Raw genomic sequence first — 22,217 nt, 5'->3', positions numbered from 1 at the left:
GAAATATTTTTAACATTACTTCGAGCTCGCCACGAAAAAGCTCGTTAAGAGTGAGAATAAAATGTAAATGTTTTAATTTTATTTTGATAAATTGCATTGGTAAAGAAATCGTAAAGTAAGATTTTTGTATTGCAAGATTTGGTATTAGAAACTTCCCTTATATTAATTTTTTTAAATAATAATTTTTTTTTAATAAATTAACCTAACTAACATTAGGTTTCCATTTCAATTTTAGGACAATGTAACCGAACACGTTTTGAATGCCAAAATAAAATGCCAAATATTGTTAGATATAGCTACGTTTTTGTTTTTAATAAAACTAACCTATCGTACAAAATAATAAGTCAATATCATTGTAGAATTTTCCAACATATCACAGATTATTTTTTGCCTTAAAAACATTTTTAAATGGCACTGCAATATTTTCGATAACTTCACTTTAGACAGTAATAAAATATTTAAAAAATCAATTAAATCGTTAAAATACTTTAGATTCATCATTTTATATGATATATGATTTTAAATTTAAAGATTTTAATTGGAACCCCTGTTTAATATATTTTTATAAAAATGTGCCCTGTTCCTAAAATGCCATCTTTTTCGGTTCAGAAATAAAGCTAGTAAATTAATAATAAAAATTGGTTAAAAGAGCTTCAATATTTTTCTTTAATACTCTTTATTATAATTGTATTGTTATAAGCGTTTAGTTAAAATGAACACTTTTGTTATTATTCAATTTTAATCTGTTTCAAAAATAAATGCGGAAAAATTTAACAACTAAAATTAATTACTGTAATTGATTATTATATGTAAAAAATGTGTTTGCTTGAAATGTTATATATATTGGTGGAGTAGTTTTCTGTGTAACTAAATAATTGTTGTTATTGTTTATAAATTGTCTTTAGACGATAAACGACAATTGTTGCTTTCTGTTATTAAGTGTAAATTTAACGGCGCGATTTATTATTATTTTTTCATCTGATTTAATTACAATTGCAGGAGTACTTTTTCAGAGACATTAATTAATTACTTACTATTTCACAACTGGCAACCCAGAAATTATTTCTCGTACTTAATCAAAATCTAAAATAGACTATGTAGTAAGCTCTTAAAAGAAATGCGTTTTAAATATCCAAACAAATGATTAGACATGTTTAATTAATAACAAAACGAAAAAACATTTTATTTAAATTTATATATTATATATGTAAAGTTAGTATCGTTGCAGACTTCTCGATAAGTAACATAGCACATCAAACAAATAGACATGTGAAGGCCTCTTTGCTTTGTACAATTACTTCGGGATATCTCCAATACTAGTGCTAGTATTACTAAATTGTACTTGTAATCAAACTGGTAACACTTGATAATAAAAATCGCGCCGTTTAGTATATTCGCCAGACAGAGTTAATACCACAAAATATAAATTTTATAGGTTATACATAATTAAGTTAAAATGAAATGATGGCAAAAGTTTACTTACATTAAGAATAAATTATTATTAATGTCGTACATTACGAGTGAGAATCAAATAATGATATATTTATTTATGTATGTTTACTTGGAAAAAAAATTAACCTGGTTACTTTTACAACTTGTTACTTTTAAAGGAATTACTAGGTGTGAAGTCATCTATACATTCTTTACAATTATAGCCCACAAACATTCATCCCTCTCTTTCACTTACTACCGCTTACTAAAATGTGATTAAGGGAGCACTCAACTCTGTCCGGCAAATATAATACAATCGTAGACATTGATATTGTATTAGAGAAAAAGAATAAATGTTTCCCATTTAAGTTTTGTGTCTTTATAAGGGTATCAGTTGCACTGTCAAGAGAATAGAACCTTGCTATATCCAAAATGTAGGTCAACATCAAAAAGTTGTCATGGTTTTATAATGTATTCACTTTGCAAGTCAAAAATGAATCTGTATTTGCTTATAGAGTCAATGTGTCAATGGGCAACACTAAACAAAAGTACCTATACCTGCTTATTGCTTTTTGTTTATAAAATAAAACGCTAAATCAGTGTAAGTTTTACTTAACTTTTTAATTTCGCGATAAATGTTACCACATCATAGATTTTTTTTTCGCACTGTATAATCAATGGTTGATCTTAAATTGGTGTTGTGATGAATTAATAAATAAGATTAACATAGGGACTATATTGTATTGCACAAAACGCCAAAATTATATTTTACATAAAGAATGTGCTACAATGTACACATTAATAAGTAATAAAAGAAATTTTAACTATATTGAAAAATAGTTAATATAGTTAATATGATAATATTTTTTTTTCTGACTAATCCCGGAAAATTATTCTCAAATTTTATTTTAATTGTAATTGATTTTAATTTTAATTCGAATTTTTTTGGTTAAAAAATTTCAAAAATTTTGGATGTGCTAAATAAGTCTTAAAGGATAAAATAAAAATATCTTACAATGAAGTTACAATTTTGTTCTCAACTTTACATACTACAAACATAAAACATTTTAACTTATTAACGTCATCGTTTTCCAAAAAAAATTAAAATATTATAACTGGTTTGATCAGATAAAGTTTAAGTATTGACAGATTCAGATATTTGTATTTAAAAGAAAATTAATATAAAAATATCTGTGGTTAAACAACATATTAGTTTATGCTTGAATTAAAGTTTTTCACATCGCTGTAATTTTTTTGTACCCTGAATTACCGACATTTGGGCAAAAGACACGAAATAGAAGTGACGTTTCGATGACATTTTATTAATGATCGTTTACTCTTCTCTGATTATAACGAAACTTATATATGTATTTAATTAAATAAAAGTTAATTTTTCAGTAAAATCGAACCCATCCTAATTAACTATGTTCATAAAAAAGGTTATTCGTTGTCCGTCATTAAAATGTCACAGCTGTAATATATGTACGGGCCAAATGTCTGTGGGTCTTTTGTCTTCCGATATTATCTAACATGTAACATTTCTGATGTATATTATTTTTTGCTTATTAAACATGTCCTTTTTACGTTAATTGTTTAATTAATTATCGATTTTACGAAAAAACTTACTTTATTTAATATTTTTTTTCTTTTAAGAGTATCTAAATTCCATTAAAAAAATGTCGTAATTCTGCTATTACTTATTTAAAAGTTATTTCCATTCTTCTGTGTTAACAAAATATAAGCCTTCAGTATTAAAAATCTGATAACATTTGTGATCTTACCGTATAAATCTGATTATTATATTACGTTCATGTTATTTTATGTTAAAAATTTTATTATTCAGTTACAATCTAATTGATTCAAAACGTTACGGTTTTCTTAGTAAAAAAAAACAAATGCTCATGTATCTAATAATTGTTGTAATGCCTAGCACTATATGTATGTATTAATTATGGAGATATTTGTTATAAAGTGTTTATATTTGTCATTGTAGTTTCATTTTAACCCTATTACTCTCTCAAATGGTAAGCCAGTCGAAACTGTTGCTGATTCTTTGTGCAAACATATATTGTATAAAAGAAAATTCTATAACGTTTATTCATACGGATATGCGATATATTGATTGAAAATGCAAAATAAAAAATGTCAAGAAAAATTAAATAAACAGAATGACCCCGCCTAGCGGTAAAGATACGTTCCATCAATGTAAATAATGGCATTAAATTTAATATCGATGTTTTATTAAGTAAAACCTAACACATTTCTTACAAAAATTAAAACAATTTGAATAAATAAACTTATTAAAACAAACAAAATTCAATTATTCACTTTATTCTGGGTTTCCAATTTTCTGACCTTTTGTCAAGATGACATCTAATATAATTCGCGCTTTCCTTTTGCGTTCTGTTAGAAGTTGTTAATAAGTAGATAAAGCATCTATAACAATCCGTCAGGCTTTTGAACTCCTGTCGAAATTTAATTTAGTTAATTACTTGAGTTTAACATTGAAAAGACTAACAGCTGTTTCTTGAACTATTTCTTAAAGGTTTTTCAAATTTAACTCATCTAAGCCGGTTTGTTTCACTAATTACAATATTTGTTCCATTATTTCACCCACATCGACTAAGTGGCCAAAGTCTTCGCTCTTACTTAAATCTATCGAAAAATTCTTCCATACTTCTTTCAAAGATCTTTCCGTTATCTCATTCCAAGAAAGGTTTATGTTTTCTACAGCAATCACGATATTGTGGTTTAACTAAAATTCTTTAATTGATTGTTTCTCTTCTGCGTCTATTTTCGAACATCTGCTTAAATGTCCGCCACAGGTATAACGGTTGAATTAAGACAGTTGTGTTAGTCGGGAAAAAAAAACTACCACGACTGGAAAGCATGTTGTTAATTCATTTTCAATTAATAGTCGTTCTATGTGTTCAAGGTTTTATTATTTTCCAATGACGTTTAATAGACAGAGAGAAATAGTGATAGAACCAATCCTAAAAAAATATTCTCATAATAACCCATGATTTTTTATTAGTCGTCCAAATCACAAGGAAAGTTGATTCAAATATGCCTTTCATCGCTCTTGGACTTTGGAGTGGTAAACTACTAGTCGTTTTAATTTGAAATCACCGCTTTCGTTGCTTTAAATCTTGGTGCCCGTTTCTATTCACGGGATATAATTGTTCGTTTTGGAATACTTTTTCAAAAAAGGCCATTTCATCAATGCTAAAAATATATTCTGGAGGTTAGTTGTCTTATTTAATTATAGTTTTTAATATTGCTAGGTATAGAGCCGCCGCTTTCGTATCACCAATTGGTACTTTTCATGTAATCTTTATGTTGCAAAAATTATTACGATGTATAAATATATTAAACCATCCCCGAGTAGTAACAAAAGTTTCTCTTTTATCATTTGCTTTTTACTTTTTGACAAATTGACTTATAAATAGTCATTTTTCCATTTCCTCTATAATATTAATTCTAGAATGAGTAATTCTTATTGCCAAGATTGTCGTAGTTGCAGTTGCCAATGGCAGTATTTTACCTTCATTCTTAAGAATTTTCCTTGTTGTCGAAGTTGCCAGATTCAATGCAGCACTAATCAGATTGACTTTTTCCAGAATCTAATCATCTAATCACTTGCATATTCGTTTTCAGTAAAATGCTAACAACCATGATAAAAACTAATGATCATAATTTGTCACTGTATTAATCTCTCGTATTATTGATTCTAATTTCAAAAATATTTATGCTCACAATAATGTCAACAAATGTTTCAAATGATAAATGTGTCTGTTCTGCAACGCATCAAACAAGAAACAATGTTTTGGATATGTTATATACGTGGTTTTTTTTTATTGGCCACCCCTATTGGGAGCCTCTCGTACCCCCTATCTGGTGTGGGATAGGGACTTTTGCTTTCAGTTATTTAATTTTTCACAATCTTTTTATTTTTATTTTCGCTCTCTTCATTTATGCATCCTATGTTCTTTCATTCGGTGTTCATTCCACATTTCTTCTTTCATTCTCTTTCGCTCTGTGACCTTTCATTCCTCTCTCATTATACATTAGTATTTTATTAATTTTATTTCTGTTATTTACATACTTTTGTTTTTCATTTATTTCACTTAAGCTTTATAATTCTATTTATTTACAGTTTACTAAAAGTTGTTACCATTATTACTTATTTTCTATTTACATTTTTATTAATATTATTTAGCTTTGATTTTTTTGAGTTGCTTTTTTAATTATTTCTCTACAGTATGAGAGGAAGTCAAATTTTGTCAATTTTGTCAATTTTTGTCAATTTTTCTTTTATCAGGGAGGCTATGGTTTCCTCCGTGATTTTTACGCCAGACCGGCACTCGAAGTCGAGCCGGAGACCCCCGAATGCGGGACACTGGGCCACCAAGGCAATTCTGTCCTCTTCTGCTTGGAGACCTTCGGCAGGACCAACTCGTAAGCGTCCCTCACGGTTTTCACATACCGACCGACCATGCTGACCAACGCCCCCTTTTCGGTGATCTGATTCACCTCGGTAGGCGACAGGCAGCGATCCGATAACAGCCGAGCGACAGTTCGATGGAACTCGCCCCAGTCTGCCCTACGGGTAGTGTACTGCCGTGTGGTCCGCTTGACGTCCATGCCTTGGGACCTCTCAAACTTCAGATTGAACACAATTGCCCTGTGGTCCGACGAGGATATGTCGTCCACAAGGCTCCAGCCCACCGCACGGTCGAGTAGGGTGGTCGAGCAAGCAGTAATGTCGACGCGACTGGAGTAATGCTTACCGCCCCGATACGTATCAAACGTCGACTCAGACCCCTGGTTCATCACGTGCACCCCCAGTTGGTCGAGGGCGGCTGCGATCTCAACTCCTCTTCGGTCCGTGGACCGGCTACTCCACCAGGTGTTATGCGCATTGACGTCGCCACCCAGCACCACGTTGGCGGTCCCCAACGTACGTTGTAACGTATGTACGTGTTTAGAAACCCAGCACTGCACACGATTTCTGGGAATCCCCAGGTTGAAACAATGGAGTATTAAACCGAAACAGCGTTGAGCGGGGTCTTACTGTGCTCACCGTTGGAAATATATCGCACAGATAATAAATAACCTTAATAGCGGTAAACCACCAATAAATATCTTAAAACCAATAATAAACTTAAAAGTAGAAAAGGCTAGGTTCACTTTATTGTCTTACTTTTATGTATATTCAATCCAATTTGGGCGCTAATTCACAATTAGAAATATCATAAATTGTAATATCGCTTATAATTAAATTCGCTACGGGGAGTAAGCGGAAACGCAAATGTGTAGTTGTCCAAGGGTAACTATCTAAGCACTGATACCATGTCTCTCCGTTACAATTAACAATAACCTATTTTAATTAATTTATAGTCCTGTCGTTACAGACAGAAAATGTAAAATAGCAACCAATTATTTTTTTAATAAACATTTTTAAGAATTTTTTTTAATTACTGGTCAAGTATTTGGTCGAAAAACCAAACAATTTACAAGAGATAATACGGTTACAAATGACTATTATTTACTTTCTCACGTAACGCAAATTAAGGATTCCAACTCTTGGCTTAATACAGGTCAATGTTATTGTAAAAAATATCTAACATTTGTAAACAATTTCCGAAAGGGAATTTAAACCCATCGTCAAAAGTCACTTCGGTGATATGTCTGTCTAAATATTTTTCGTTGATAACGTCCGGACATAGAGTTAACCATCAAAATATAATAAATTAACAAAGCCGTTAAAAATAATTTTAAATTATTAATTTTACAAAGATTTTCCAGTAACTATTTAGAAATTTTTCTTTCATAAATTCTACTTAAGTGCATATAGAAAAAAATATTCTTGTCTGTGGCATAGCGTCACTACAGTGGCGTCCTATTAGAGTCCGATTCCAAAAGCCGGAAACGCCTTCACTGCGCTTTTCTAACCTAGCCTTTAAACTTTTTATTAACCGCATTGCGAGTTCCTTTAAGAAATAAGAAATTTAATAATGGGAGTCGATGTGGAAACGCTTTCTCCTGGCGACGGTACGTATATTTTTAATACACGATATGAATATACGTACATATATAGATCGTAACGTAATTTTTCCTGCTTGTCATACACGTTAAAAGTACTCGGAATATTCTCGTAACACTTTCTTCTATTTGTTCTTTATTGTTTACCGGTAACTGGTCAAAATTCCGATTTATAAATTATCGGAGCTTTATCAAGATAACGATGTTTCACAGCCTTTATTATTTTATAACCTAAATTCACTTTTAAACACACTTATCGCACACACCACGCTACTCGGAGATCTAGAAAATTAGCTGCCTATCTGCGTATTAATTTTAAAGTAAATGCGTAAAAATCTGGGTCTCGCATCAATAACAATTATTCTTATGGCAGCCCTATCTCATCTATTTTCGAAGGCATCAAGCATATGATGCCTTCAAAAGTAGACTGATTAAGTTAGTATGACACACATGTATCAGCTGTGTAGCTGTTACTGCGCCTAATAAACTTTACGGCCTTAAATAAATATAACCTGGTATTAATACCCTGAAGCTAGATAACCCACCATTCCTGTAATACTTCCGAATTAGTACAGAAAATTAATGCTGTATTATAAAAAATTATGACAATTATCTTCAGGATCCTCATATCCCAAGAAGGGGCAGACAGTGGTAGTCCACTATACAGGTACTCTGACTAATGGGCAGAAGTTTGATTCATCGCGCGACCGCGGAAAGCCCTTCAAGTTCAAGATTGGTAAGGGAGAGGTCATCCGTGGCTGGGATGAAGGTGTAGCTCAGGTATTGAACATATATTGATTAAATTGCATAAGAGCTACAACCAATAGCCAAGATCTTTATTCACATATGAAACCATATTGTTACAATACATCCATGAGATTTACATTGATGTAAGGACTCATAATAATATCACTGTTACCGAGTAGAGGTCAATTAAGAATGGCTTTGAAATATTGCAAGAGTAATTGTTTTTTAAGATCATGAAATAAAACACCATCCATATTTTGTATAAACTGGACTTAAATATCTGACTAAAATTAGTAATTTTTACACAATATTTGACCCACAATATGGTGTTATAGACAGCAAAGGCAATTTTCAAACCCTTCTTGGGAGCCATCTGTGTAGTATAGACCATAAAGTGTTTGTGATGATAGTGGAAAATTTTAATAATTGTTACAAGATCCTAATAAAAAAAATATTACAAGTTATATATAATACATAATAAAATTATTTATTACCTGTGGAGTAAATATGGTTGTGTAACATGTAATAATCAATAATTTCAGATGTCTGTGGGTGAACGAGCTAAATTAACCTGCTCTCCGGACTATGCTTATGGTCAGCAAGGCCACCCTGGAGTGATACCACCAAATGCTACCCTCATCTTTGATGTGGAACTCATCCGTCTTGAATAATTTACCACTGAAAAAACAACAATCATCACAGACTTGCAAAACATAGATTTTAAGTTAAAACTTTGATATTTTTGCAGCCCGTTCTTATGTCAATAATTTTTTTTTAGTTTTGATATGTCATTATGGTTTTAGTGCAATAAGCAGGTTGTCTACCTCCTAATAAATAGAGCACTATTTCTATAAATTGGAAGGCATTATTAATGTTAGCATTTTTGGAACACAAGAACATTCCGGAAGCATTTTCCGTTCTGTTTAATCCATACGTAAATAATTTATGAATATTTTTTTTGAACTTACAACTTATACAAGTGGGTAATTAAAAATTTTGTTTTTTAATTAATGGTTTGGATTTTGATATTCTTGACAGAATATTCATTGGATTTATACTAAGAAAAAATAACAGATATACTTATTGAAAGTTTTCTAACAGAATCTAATACAAATTAGTGAAAACATCCTGTCAGCAAAAGCTTTATTTTTATTTTAAGTTTAAATAAATGTACTAAGGGATATATTTGTTTTATTACTATTTAATAAAATAGTTTTTACTAAATACTTTTCAACAATTTAAGAAGCAGTGATTTAATTGCACATGTTTAACAAAGAGGAGTCTCTAGAACACTAATGTAAGTCATAAATTCTAAATAAGTAATTATTTAAGTCAGGTTACCAAACTCTTTTTCTCTATGGATGTATCTATATGACAAAGAGTTTGGTGACCTGACTTAAAAACTTAAAATTTTGTTGGTTTTCCTGTCCCAAAAGTCAAAAAAATGTGATAATTAAGTCAATAGAAATAACTATTGATTTTTACTTGTAAACATGCGTTGCGAATGGCATTTTGCAAGCCTTGATACATATATTTGTGGAATATAAATAAGCTTTTACAAATAACAGTCGCTGATCTTCTTGTTAAACGTAATTTTTCTAATATGATACATTGATGATCTTCACTATCAAACAACAATTTTATGGACGCGGTTACGAATTATGAACCATTATTTTCTTACAGACCCCCGTCCAGTCTATATATAGACCCCAGGGAACTCATTGGAGCTATCAATCTACGTCTTTGTATCCAGATAGCAAGTCTGGTATATATTGGCGTTGTATTCAGTTCTATCGAGGTCTAATCAAGTAATCAACATTTTAAATCCTCATTAATTTTAATTTAGGATAGCTAACAATGCTGTTTGTATTTTCGTTACTAAATTGAAGTGGGCAAATATTACAATACCAATTAGGACAATTTTTTTAAGTCAAACGCCTGAGTAAAGCAACAAGCATTTTTACTGCATAAGATTTTGTATATATGAATCAATGATAAATTGTTCTATTACAGAATGAACAAATTACCTATTGTTAGGTGATAGCCCTGCAAATACATCTATCAAATATGTTATACACAAAAGGAATACTGATTCCATTAGTTTTAGCTTTGTAAGAATCAATTCATTAAGGTAATGTTGCTTAGACATGGAAGCCAGTCTGTGGTGACTAGACAAAAGTCCACAATTTTAACCAAGACTAATTTCATAGCACAGCTTTTACTATAAAGCAACACATAATGCACATTTTGTTGCAGTAATTATCATTTATTTAAGTAGGTCAGACAGGTAAAAATAAATAAATTTAATGTAAGTATCAATTATTTATTAATCATCAGAGGTACGAAAGAAACCACATTATTCTCTAATAGACTTTTCTTACTAATTAATGACAATCACATGAAAAAAATATAGAAACTAATATACTTTTTCTCCTATAAAACATTTATTTGCTATCCTTTATCATTGTGACGCAAAGACCATGAAATAAGCTTATTCATGAAGGGGGTACACTTACAAATTATCACTATAGAATATTTTTAATAGTTGATATCTTATGCACATTTGCTTTAATTTACAAAATTTTATCCTAATCTAGTTGTCAGATTAGAATATAATAATCATATTACTACATTTATACTTAATTAACAGCAATGTTGCGTTGCTGTAATGAGAAAAAGATATGAATAAGAAATAAATAATAAAATTATTTTCGTTTAATATCATAAATAATGATTAGTTTCCTTTCTTATCTATAGTATGCTGCTTTTAATTAAACCTGAAAATATATTGCCTTTACAACAACGCACGCACGCCTTGTACAATGGTTACACTGAAAGTTTTTAGAACTGATCAGTTAAATATGATAAAATAAATATTGTGAAATTAAAGAGGTTTTTTTATTAACCTTTCCACATACATTATATCATTGTCATATATTTTTACTACTATTCAGTGGATGTTTCCTTTAGAATAGCCTATAAATATGATTGAAGAAAAAGTGTAGAGAAAAAGTTATCGCCTTCTTTGGTCGAACAGGTTATTTAACAATGATTACAGCCAAGACATATACTAACATGTTTGCTTGTTGTTTTAAAAAAAAAAAGACTTCAAAAAGGCCATGGTAAACTCCCACAAACAATCGAGGCCCTTGCTTCTCGCAACTTTTTCATGATGTAATAATGCATAGATAGTCAGTCTAAAAATTTCAGTGTTCCATTTGGTATAATTACCGGAGGAGACAAGACAAAAATTTTGTCAACTTCTTACAAAAATATCTTTTTTATTATTATATATATATTTAAGGATATTTACATAGCAACTATTCACAGAGTAGACAAGTTACTGACCTTTGTAATAATCGGGATTAATATGAGGGCAGGATGTTTATTGTAAACTTCACTCTAAGATTATATGTCACAAAAGGTCAGAGAAGTGAAGAGATATATGATAATATTCTACTTTTTGCAAATGGTCTGCACTTTGCTCAGGATACAACAGGCTCAACATTAAAAACACCTCAGGTTTTCATTTAGTATAATATTAAAAGCTCTCACTTGACCTGAAATCTAAACAAATGTATGCTTATGATATTTTTGTACTTTTGTACCTTTAGATTATGAAAAACGTCACTAGTCTAGAATATGTTGGAAGTTATATAGTTAATTTTTGCTTTGTGCAATATCAAAGTTTTGGAACTACTTTTGTAGTTATGAAACATTGTCAAAATTTTGATGTCGAACCTAGTCCAAATACACAGAATTTTTATAAATCCCTCTTAAGTAGCAAATCTCTCTTCACTACTTTGACAATTTGTGTATATTTTGTTTGCCCTAATTAGGAGCTGTCTGTAATCATCAGCTCATGTCCATTTTATGTTTGTCAGACATATATGACAACACTACAAAGTATCAAAATTGATCATTAGTATTTTAAGTTAAACAAAGTTTGAAACTCTTGCGGAGTCCACACTTATTAGTTTTCCATTTAATGCTCCACTTAAACAATTATACTGTTTATTGAGACAATATTTTTTATAGATTGATCTTAGTAACCCTTAAAAATATATTTACATCTTAAGTATAATAAATTACAATCATAAACTAGTAAATTAACAGTTATACTGCCAATAATGATACGGAACAGAGTGAGAAAACAAATGAGGGTGACATTACCTTTTAATCCATATTAGGATGCATGTCAGAATCCTAACATTACTGCTTGTCTCACTTAACAATTTGTTTTGAGCACTAATAATGAGAAATTTCACAAATAAATGCAATAATATCTTTGTTTTAAGATAATATAAAAAAATAAAGTAGGGGTAATACTTTCAGGCATTACAAAACCTTTTCCTTTCTTAATAGATAATGTTCTGTATGTCAAAAACAACTGATAATTCAATTGCACCTTTTTATGAATTTGGTAAAGGTTTTAATGGGCCAAGGCTTAACAGTCCATCAGCACCAAGGGCTTGCAAGCTGCTGGCCATACCGTTCTGTACATTATGCACAGAGATAACTGGTATACCAAAGCAACCATTACCTTGCTCCCGATTAGCTAATGGAATAAAACTGTAAATACCTAAACTACTCAAGCGTTTCAAATTGTCCTCCTGAGACAGGTCTACAACAGGTAGTCCTAGCTCCCTATTGGAGCCCGTGACATTGTGAAATATTCTCTTGTGGTGCTGCAATTGCAAAGATTTTGGATAAGAAGCTGGGCACTCGTCGCACTTGAACACTGGTATTTTGCTCTGTGGGTGGGCATTCGACATATGCACAGATAGCGAAGTGGAACTCATAAACATTTTCTTGCAAATTCTACATGCAAGCATACCAGTTCCGATCTTGGCTTCTGGTATTGAGAAATTGCTCGACTTGGAGGAATGTTTAATACTCACTCCTGCGCCGAGATTTGGTATGTTGGGCAAGGGCCGCTGCGGCGACGGCGACCGGCTCTTCTGCTTTTGTTTTACGCTGATACCTCTCGACGCTAACACGTTCGCCATTGCATTGGCCTCCTTGTTCACGGTCTTCTTTGTTATAGAAATTTGGCTGCCTATATTCAATTTGTCTTTGGCACCTTGCACACTTTGGATCAATGGTAATCCTTCGCGTTGTTTTTGCAACGCCATCACTTGACAATCTTCGTTGTCATGCTTACCCGGAAGCAGCATATCGGTTCGCCTCTTCGGAACAGATCCACCGACCACAGTGCTCGGCCGCTTTAAAGGCATACGGGGGCCCATTTTTCCGCCTCCTCTGACTTGCAGTTGAATACCGGGCCTAATGGATGGACGTGCAACACGTGCATTTGGCATCCTGGGTCTGGGGCCGACTGCGATTCGTAAATGTGTAGGTGGTGCCGATTGCCATGGCGACATAGAGTGACTCGGAGGTATTTCTTGACCATGAAGAGGCTGTTGGTTCGGAGCAACAGGTTGACTGGGCGCAATCGGTTGGCTCGGATTAACAGGCTGGTTATTACACCCCCCTGTCTGACCCGGAGGAAAAGTTTGCACATTCTGAATCCTGATGTTACTAGGTGATTGTTTCATTGAACTGGGACTAGTTGCTGAGGCGTATACCTGACTAGGCGAGGAGCCCGGGGGGCCCATCGAAACCGGCGGTTGATTCATTAAACCAGGTGCACTCTGCCCATAAACAGATTGTTGCATGCTCTGTAATGGGGAACCTGTTGAATATGGTGATGAGGCATTAGAGTACACATTGGATGGCATTGGTCCTGGATACCCAGCTTTTGACATGGCAGGTGGATATTGGCTATAAGCACTCTGTGAATAATTAGACCCTGGATACTGGCTTGACATTGCCTGCCCCGAAGTATACATATTGCCAGGAGTTTGCGGGTATCCTTGTGGACTTTGCCCAGTAGGGTAGGCATTATAGGGTGGAGGGGGAGCCATCATTCCACTAGCCCCAGGATAAGCTTGAATGTTTATCATTACATTCTGTTGATGTGTAAAACCTCCTGATCCACTGCTGTTTATAGTAGACAGCTTCCCTACTTGTTCTGCTAACTGTTTTACAGGTAATAGACTTGACAAAATGTTTGATGTAGGATTATATGGCATAAGTGTAGATGATGCAGAAGGTGGTATAAGGTTATTTGAATGACCTGTAATTTTTTTATGCTCTTCTAGGAGAGATATATTGGTAAATCTGGTGTTGCATGTTTCACAAGAATGTTGGGGGCCTAATGTATCAAGTGATATGTATTCACTAACATCAGATAATGAAGATATGTTTTCTTTCTTGTTAGAAGATGAGAGCAGACTTTCAAAAATTTCATCAGCACTCTTTTCAAGCATGTCAATTGCCGGTTTAGAATCCGGGGCATTCCAATTAAAGTTATGTTGTTTCTCTGTAGATGGCATCGACAGAAGACGAGAAGAAAGAGTCGGTGCACTACTGTAACCCGATTGTGCTGTAGTTGGATAAGGTAATGACGTTGAATACGCAGGTGGTGCAGTCGACGTTTGATTCTCAACTTTGGGTATAACAGGCTTCACATCAGAAGCAGGTGTAGACGACACTACACAGCAATCATCATCTTCGTCATTGGAGTCACCGTTGATTTCAATTATAGTCATGGTGGGATCCTCAGTCTTAGTAACAGGAGGAAGAGAGGAAGATTCCTTTTGAATTGTTAAATTTGATGAGCTCAATTGTGGTTGGGAATTAACTGTGGGTGTGTCTAGTTCTGTTTTAATTTTAGCTATTATAGGCGTAGGTGCCCTATCTAGTGGAGGTGAGGAGGGTTTTTCAGTTTTGATATTTCCCATAAGCAAAGCTCCATCAGGTGTTAAAACCTCTGTATTTGTTGATTCTGGTGCTTCTGTTTTAATCACAATTTTATCGGAATTTATATCATAAGATTCTCGCCTTTCTTTTGTTACATTTTGTGATTCTGTTCTTATATCTGTTTCGTCGTTCTTAATTGCTTGTGAGGATTCTTGGCTTTTTGTAGGTACAGGAGTGTTCATACCTCTTTTGGGTGTTTGTTTAACAGATGGTCTCCCAGGTGTTTTCACAATTGGGGGTCCTTTTTGAGGTATTTCTTTAGGCTGTTTAGATGATTCCATTATTTTGACTGGAGTATTGGAAAGTTCTCTGGCGGTGGTTTTGCTTGCAGGGCCTGCTTTTATTAACGTCTGAGCGGGCTCTATTTTAATTCTCTTCCCTTGAAGTTTACTGTGCTGATTATCTCTATTATTTTTGCCAGAATCACTTAATTCTGAACTCCGACGTCTTTCAGCAGTACGTTGTTGTTGTTCCTCTTCTTCTTCTTCTGAGTCTGGTTCAACATCTTCGTCCTGGTTTTTGTATTGATTTTTATTATTTTGACCTGATTCTTCGTCATTCCTGCTGTCTTCGTTTTCACTTAGGTCATCTTCATCATCGGAAGCTTTGAAGTCTTTTAAACCATTTATTACTTTAAATGTATTAGTGTTGCAGCCATCAGATTTTAGTTTAAGTTTTATACCCCCAAGTTTACCCAGTTTTTTCAAAAGGTCACTTTCATTTTGTTGCTCAGATTCTTCAGACTTTTCTTTTTTAATAGTGCAACTTTTCTTTATGGTAAAACCAAGACCACTTAATTTGTTTAGTGCTGCGTCTGAGCTTTGGACCGTATCTGGCGCCTTTTTGATAGATACACCTGTTTTCTTTAAGATTTGAGATAAATCAACTTTTTGCGGCGTTTTCTTGGCTTCAGGTTTTGGTTGCGGCTCAAGTACCTCATCATCAGACCAATTTTCATCTCCGGAGGGAGCCGTATCTTCTTCGTCAGACGGCAGCTTGTCTAGCACCACTGAGGGTAGAGAAACGTGTTGAATTAAATGATTTTCAAGGTCTTCCCAATCTTCGAAATCTTCGTTGCAAGTGAAGCAATGATAAAGTTGCTCTACTTTAGGTTTTCTTAATAAAGCTCCAGTGGACTCAAGCTTTTTTAAAATGTCTGCAAATTCCTTGTTTTGTGGCTTCTCATCTTCTTGCTCCTCATCGTAGCTGTTATCTAGACCATCTTGTCCCTCCTCATTGTCTGAAATTATAAAAACGTACAATTAAAAGTAATTTCTATAAACATCCCCTATTACCCATGACACCTTCATCGCGTTCGAAAAGCCACGTTTATAAACCCAAGCCGTTTCATTTAATGTTGATTAAATTAACCACCGGAATTTATATCATAATCGTAATCAACTGCATTGGTGGCAATTTGCGAGAAAATATTTCCAAAATTCTAATTTAGAATTACCTTTTTTGAAAAAAAAATGATATTAGAGTAATAATATTATTATGTTATGCCCGAGATTCTGAGTATCCCTCGTCCCACCGTTAAAATGGCTGCTGGTCCCGCTAGGAACAGCTGCCGAGGACTGGTAGCCCGGTTTTTTGTAAATCATAAAAGGGGTGTAGTATTATCTAATTTAGTAGTTAAAGTATAAAACAAATCTACAAAAAATAATTTCTCGATAAATGCAATTTACAAACCAAAAAACATGATTGATATTCTTCCATTCGTTTTATTAAAAAGTAACTGTGCCCTGCACTTTGTGAACTTAATTGACTCTGAACATTCTGTCGGGTGAAATTTTGTAATAATCCCTTATCTGACCGGAATCTACTCGGCGGAAAGAAAAATTCCTACAAAATTTCAAGTCTCTAAGCTTTGTGGTTTTAAAGATATCATGGTAAGTCCTCTGAGTAGCTTTTGAAAACATTTGTTTCCTTAGAGACTTTGATGATACAATAATAATAAAGTATAAACTAGCTGCATACTAAGACGTTTGATACAGTAAGCTAGTCCAAAAGATTTGCAAAAAAAAAATTTAAAAAATTTGCCAAAAAAAACCCTAACAGTTACATTTTATTCAGTTACAGTCATCTTTTTATAATGTTGTAAATAGAAAAATGTAGTAGCATAAAATGTGTCACCTATAAAGGAACACAACTAAACCATTATTTACTTGGCATTCTTTGTTGTCTTCTTAGCTTATATTTACTGCTGGTGTACCAAAATAAATAAACACTCTAAGAGATCTGATAATTAAATAAAATCACAAACACCAGCCAAAACATTAATATAAATATTAAGGTATCCACCCTTATGTTTGATCCTCCTGTCTTGTAACAGCCTGTATATATATATATATATATATATATATATATATATTACATATTTAGGTGGCATCTATAGGGGCAGCCTATATCAAGCAGTGGACATGCTGCTATTAAAATAATGATCCAGATGATTTTATAAAATTTTGATAAATTAATGACATAAAATAATGAACTTTCCATAAATTAAAGATAAATGAATTTAGTTTAATTTCTAAAAGTCAGGATAAATGGCAAATAAAGTAGTTTTTACTAATGGCATAAATGTAAAAATGCTACTTAGCTATTATGAAATTTACCAAAAAATTAACTAAAGCGTTAGTGATAACCCAAGGACTTATTCAAAACAAAATTCTTATAAATAGATTTAAAACAGATAGCAATTTTATTAGCTTCTTAAAATGCAGGAATAACTGCAATACTACAATAAATTTGTGACATATTTATAATAGTTTTTGGGTATACTAAGAGCTAAATCATTGAGAATGAAGTCAAGAGAATTTATTTATTTTATGTAGATTTATTGATGCACTTTGGTGTTTTAAAGTCCGGGTTCTAATAAAAAAAGGTTAATAAATGTGTATGCTTGATTGTCAGAAATATTAAATTAAATTAATAGTTCTCACAATAAATAGTCTAGAGTATTGAAACGCCTACACTTTTAAGTATAAATCTAGCTATATAAATAGTCATGTTTAGTTCATAAGTTCAACAAGAAAAAACATCTCTACAATACTACAAAGTGAGTATATATTAAGCACAAATGGAAAAAAGACAGAAAATTTGTTAGCAGTTTAAAATTATCTAAATATTGTTATTCAGGCTAGCAAAGAGTAAGATGGGTAGACAAGTTTAAAAGATAATACCTTTAATTTCTTTTGAATGTAAGTCAACATTTCATATGTAATATCAATATTAACTAAAAAGATAATTTTTAAAATTTGAAATTAAAATATAAAACTCTCACATTTATTCCAATGAAATAAATAGTATCTACAAACAATATTACAAATAAATAATTCAAAACAAACTATTGGAAATGTAATGCAACTTAGATATTGCAATTTTTAACTAAAACAAAACAAAAACAAACCTGATTCATCATTTGTTGGTGAGAGTGGGTATTCAGTGTCAATCTTTGTTGCATGATACACCTGAAAACAAGTGAAGCCACTTAATAACTTTGTCAAAGTGGAACCATCATTATCCTCTTCAATCGAATATATAAACTTGGCAAATTTAATTGAATTATTTAAATAATGTTTTAAATATTATTTAAACATGTTTTTTCATTATGTGTTTTTAAAAATGATATAAGAAGCTAAGCAAAATATAAGAGACGCATCAAGATGTGGTAATAACAACATGCTATAAATTAAACAATATTAATGTGGGGCAAATAATTAAATACTAAAGTACATAATGAAACTTAAAACTTATTATTAATTTATTGTAATTTTTCATGCTTAGAGAATATTAGACATGCAATAATAATATACCGCCATTTTTAACAAACCATTATTATCACTGCAAAAATAATAAGATACAGGTAATTGGAAAATTAAAATTTTTCTACAAAATTATAAATTGTCATTTAATATTTTTTACTTTTCTCATTAATAAATAATCCAACTTTATTTCTCCAGAACTCAATAATTAAATGTATAAATTTATTTTCTTCCTACAAACTACCTTTTCTATTTTTAGTATTATTTGTAATCAACAACAAATCACATTTCACTTCATAACAACATTATAATTTCATCATTTATTAAATTATTTGTACGTTTTGTTGAATATTATATCAAACCTATACCTCCTGATAGTAATATCTATTATAAGCATGTTAAGCATGGTCAATATTTACAACTTGTTGTGGAACACATAATTCAATATTTGGTCTAACATTGAAACGATGCAATCTTAATTTGTCTACCGGTTATGTGTAATAATCACGAGCATGCCATTTTTATTCAGGTACACTAATTACTTACTTTCATGGTACAATACTGTTCATTTCCATTCACGGAACCAACAGAACTTGTTATTGTTTTATAATCACACACACTCCAATTGTCAAATTCACTCACAAAAGTAATTTTTCATCATTTATTCGACACACAAATAACTATTAAAGCAATGCACATATATTTTCTGTATACAATGACGATCACTTCGAATCAAACATGAAAATATTCGAAATTCTACGATATTTGCCAGTATTTAGACACCACGGGCTAATACAAAATGGCCGGCTAAATAAACCTGTGACAAGCTCAAATAAACTACCGAGATTCTTCGTATGCGAGTTATTGCTTGCGAGTTAATAAGCAAGGTAACTTTCGATCCAAAAAATTACAACCGTAATCAAGTTATGTAAATTACAACTGTAATAATAATATTCTGACTAATGTAGGAATTCAGTGCAGCCGACCGAAGTCGTCGCTTCGATCGAACAGCTAACCGAGCTAACTATCTAGGCCGACCGAATGAGAATTTGTTCCGCTCTCTCATACGGGCGCCGAGCAGACGCGGATGCAATTGCCAGTATGCCGAAGTGCCAGTATTGGCTGGCTGGCAAATTCCTAGGTAGTTGACGCCGCTGTGCCTTGTCGTCTCTTTCGCACAAGCGCAACTTTGTGAATTGCTTTTTCTCTTCTCCAATTTTCAACGGACGACGCTGTTTGCAGCGAGCACCCAAAGCCGCGAAGAATTTATTATTGGAACAGGTCGAATAACGCTTTTGTACGTAATGACCTCGCTCGCTCAGTCTGTGCCGACTCAAACCGAGCGCTCACACTAAGATAGTAATAATAATACCACAGAACAGCCCGACCGACGACGCACATTTATGTACATTTCCTTTGATTAAGTGTTTGTATTGGTTCGATAAATCTTTAATATTATTATCACAAAGAAAAATTTCTCGTTTTTGAGTTTTATTTATAATGTTTGTTTAATGAAGTGATTAGTTTATTACTCACACTATGTTATTATCATTTAAGCTACTATAATTTATAATCAAATTATTTAATTCATATTACCTACGTGGATTAAAAATGGGCTTTTAAGAAAAACAAGTTTCGTTTTTATATATTTATAATTCATGTCTTAATGTTAATCTTAAATACAACAGAACCGGATTTCGAGAAATACACACTCAGTCTAGTCCGTAGTTGCAGTTTCAAGTTGATTTTTGTAATAAGTCTACAAATTATTAATTGTGTAAAAGAATACGAATACATAACTTTACTTCTAGAAATATTTTTCAAAAAATATATATGTTCGTGAAACATAACAAGTTTTTAGAGTATCACTAAGAGAAACATGTGCTCAATCCCATTTAATCTGATGAATTCTGTTTACACAGGCAAAAATTCTGTATTAAGTGTAAGAGCTGAAGCATAACTGTAATATTAAAGCATGGTTTTATTTTAAAAACTATATATTTTACTGTGTTTGCAGGACTGAACTAATATAGCGCTTTTTCAACAACACTTTTGTCAGATAGTGAAAGAAAGAGATTAAATTACTCAGCGTCAACAGTTGGGAATAAATGTAAAGATGCGGTTACATAGCTATTTTTTTACTTTTGCCAGAAACAATTTACGTATTGGAATTAAATTTAAATAGCGGTAGAACGTGAAAAAACGTTGTATTTTATTGATTTAAGCTTACTTAGTTTAATCCGAACCTTCGCTACTATTGATTTTACGGTCAGTTTCTTGGTGACTATGATTTATAATAATTTTTTAGTTATTATTTCCAATTATATTCCATAACATTGTTTTTTGGATCTATAAGAGGTCACACATTAGTGATATAATTCTTTAAGTCTATAATCGTAATTTTTATAAAAACCGTGATTCGTTAATTGTATAATTTCAGTTAATTAAAAGATTGCTTATATAATGTTCCTTTATTCCTGAGGCCATAGCAATTCTGTAGGATTAAGTACGTAGTGGTAAGGGGGTAACCGAGTTGTTTGGTTTTCGCCTCAAAACACTCCGGCACCCATAAATTTCAGAGCATCACATTCGCCCTATGCGAGTAAATTGAAAAGATACCATCTTCCTTGACGTGAGTAAACCATAAAAGCAATACCATCCCATCGTTACCAACGCCATCAACAAATATCTTCAGACCACAAACAAGGTTCAAGGACGGTGGTTCCAGAAAAGGAGAATAGAAATCAATCCCGTCGAATATGTGGCAAAGCTTTTCACAAAGCAAACAACTGCTCTTTTCCCAAACCCATCGCGTTCATACAAAGTCCAGTTCCATAGGACGATCAAATTCGGTCGTGGGACGATAAAATTTAATCGCGTGCCGACCAAAATATCCTACAGGCGGATTTTTGTGCGCCTGGCGCTAGATCGTAAAAAAATGTAGCTTTCGTTCTCGGCCGCCTCTATCTCTTACTAAATAGCGTGAGTAAAATGTCATTATCAAATAAAGTATGAAGCTCTAATTAGACCGGTCTTGATATATACAAGCCTGTCCTTAGCGCATGCATATCCGCGGGCCATACGTAGAGTCCAGGTCATACAGAACAGGTTAATGAGTTGGGGGCTACATGCGCACCGTAATACTTGCATAATGCATATGGGTTTGTAGCTGCGAAAGTTACTCCAATTCTTAAAACTAGCATCAATCTAAAATTTCAACTCTGCCGCTTAGCATCCAAATTCGTTTACTGTACTAGTCGCCATCTACAAACAATCACACCCAGTACTTTCAAACGCCGTACAACCCTGAAACCGAGACTCATGCTTGAGTCTCTCCAGACGACGCGGCCACATAAAGAAAAGTACTTGCAAATTAATTCGCAGCCATTCGGAAGCCAATGG

The 22,217-nt window shown here is 32.6% G+C and overlaps 2 protein-coding genes across 2 annotated transcripts; one reads left to right on the top strand and one right to left on the bottom strand.

The window, feature by feature from the left end:
• The first annotated feature begins 7,314 nt into the window (after nucleotides 1-7,314).
• On the top strand, nucleotides 7,315-9,404 carry Fkbp12 (peptidyl-prolyl cis-trans isomerase Fkbp12). The gene is made up of 3 exons (XM_068768843.1): nucleotides 7,315-7,485; nucleotides 8,096-8,256; nucleotides 8,766-9,404. Exons 1-3 carry the CDS (start codon nucleotides 7,449-7,451, stop codon nucleotides 8,892-8,894), a joined length of 327 nt encoding a protein of 108 aa, XP_068624944.1. The 5' UTR covers nucleotides 7,315-7,448; the 3' UTR covers nucleotides 8,895-9,404.
• A 1,136-nt stretch (nucleotides 9,405-10,540) lies between these two features.
• Nucleotides 10,541-19,841, bottom strand: LOC137925398 (uncharacterized). Its single transcript, XM_068768830.1, has 3 exons — nucleotides 19,362-19,841; nucleotides 18,461-18,521; nucleotides 10,541-16,288 (listed from the first exon to the last, which is right to left on the bottom strand). Exons 1-3 carry the CDS (start codon nucleotides 19,365-19,367, stop codon nucleotides 12,636-12,638), a joined length of 3,720 nt encoding a protein of 1,239 aa, XP_068624931.1. The 5' UTR covers nucleotides 19,368-19,841; the 3' UTR covers nucleotides 10,541-12,635.
• Between the last annotated feature and the right edge of the window lie 2,376 nt (nucleotides 19,842-22,217).

This window comes from Battus philenor, unplaced genomic scaffold, assembly GCF_028537555.1.
Source record: "Battus philenor isolate CCGP_79_NKW_IND1 unplaced genomic scaffold, ilBatPhil1.0.hap1 SCAF_27, whole genome shotgun sequence".
Taxonomy (NCBI): domain Eukaryota; kingdom Metazoa; phylum Arthropoda; class Insecta; order Lepidoptera; family Papilionidae; genus Battus; species Battus philenor.
Note: the sequence above shows the minus strand (reverse complement) of the source record. Positions and strands in the feature narration are given on the sequence as shown.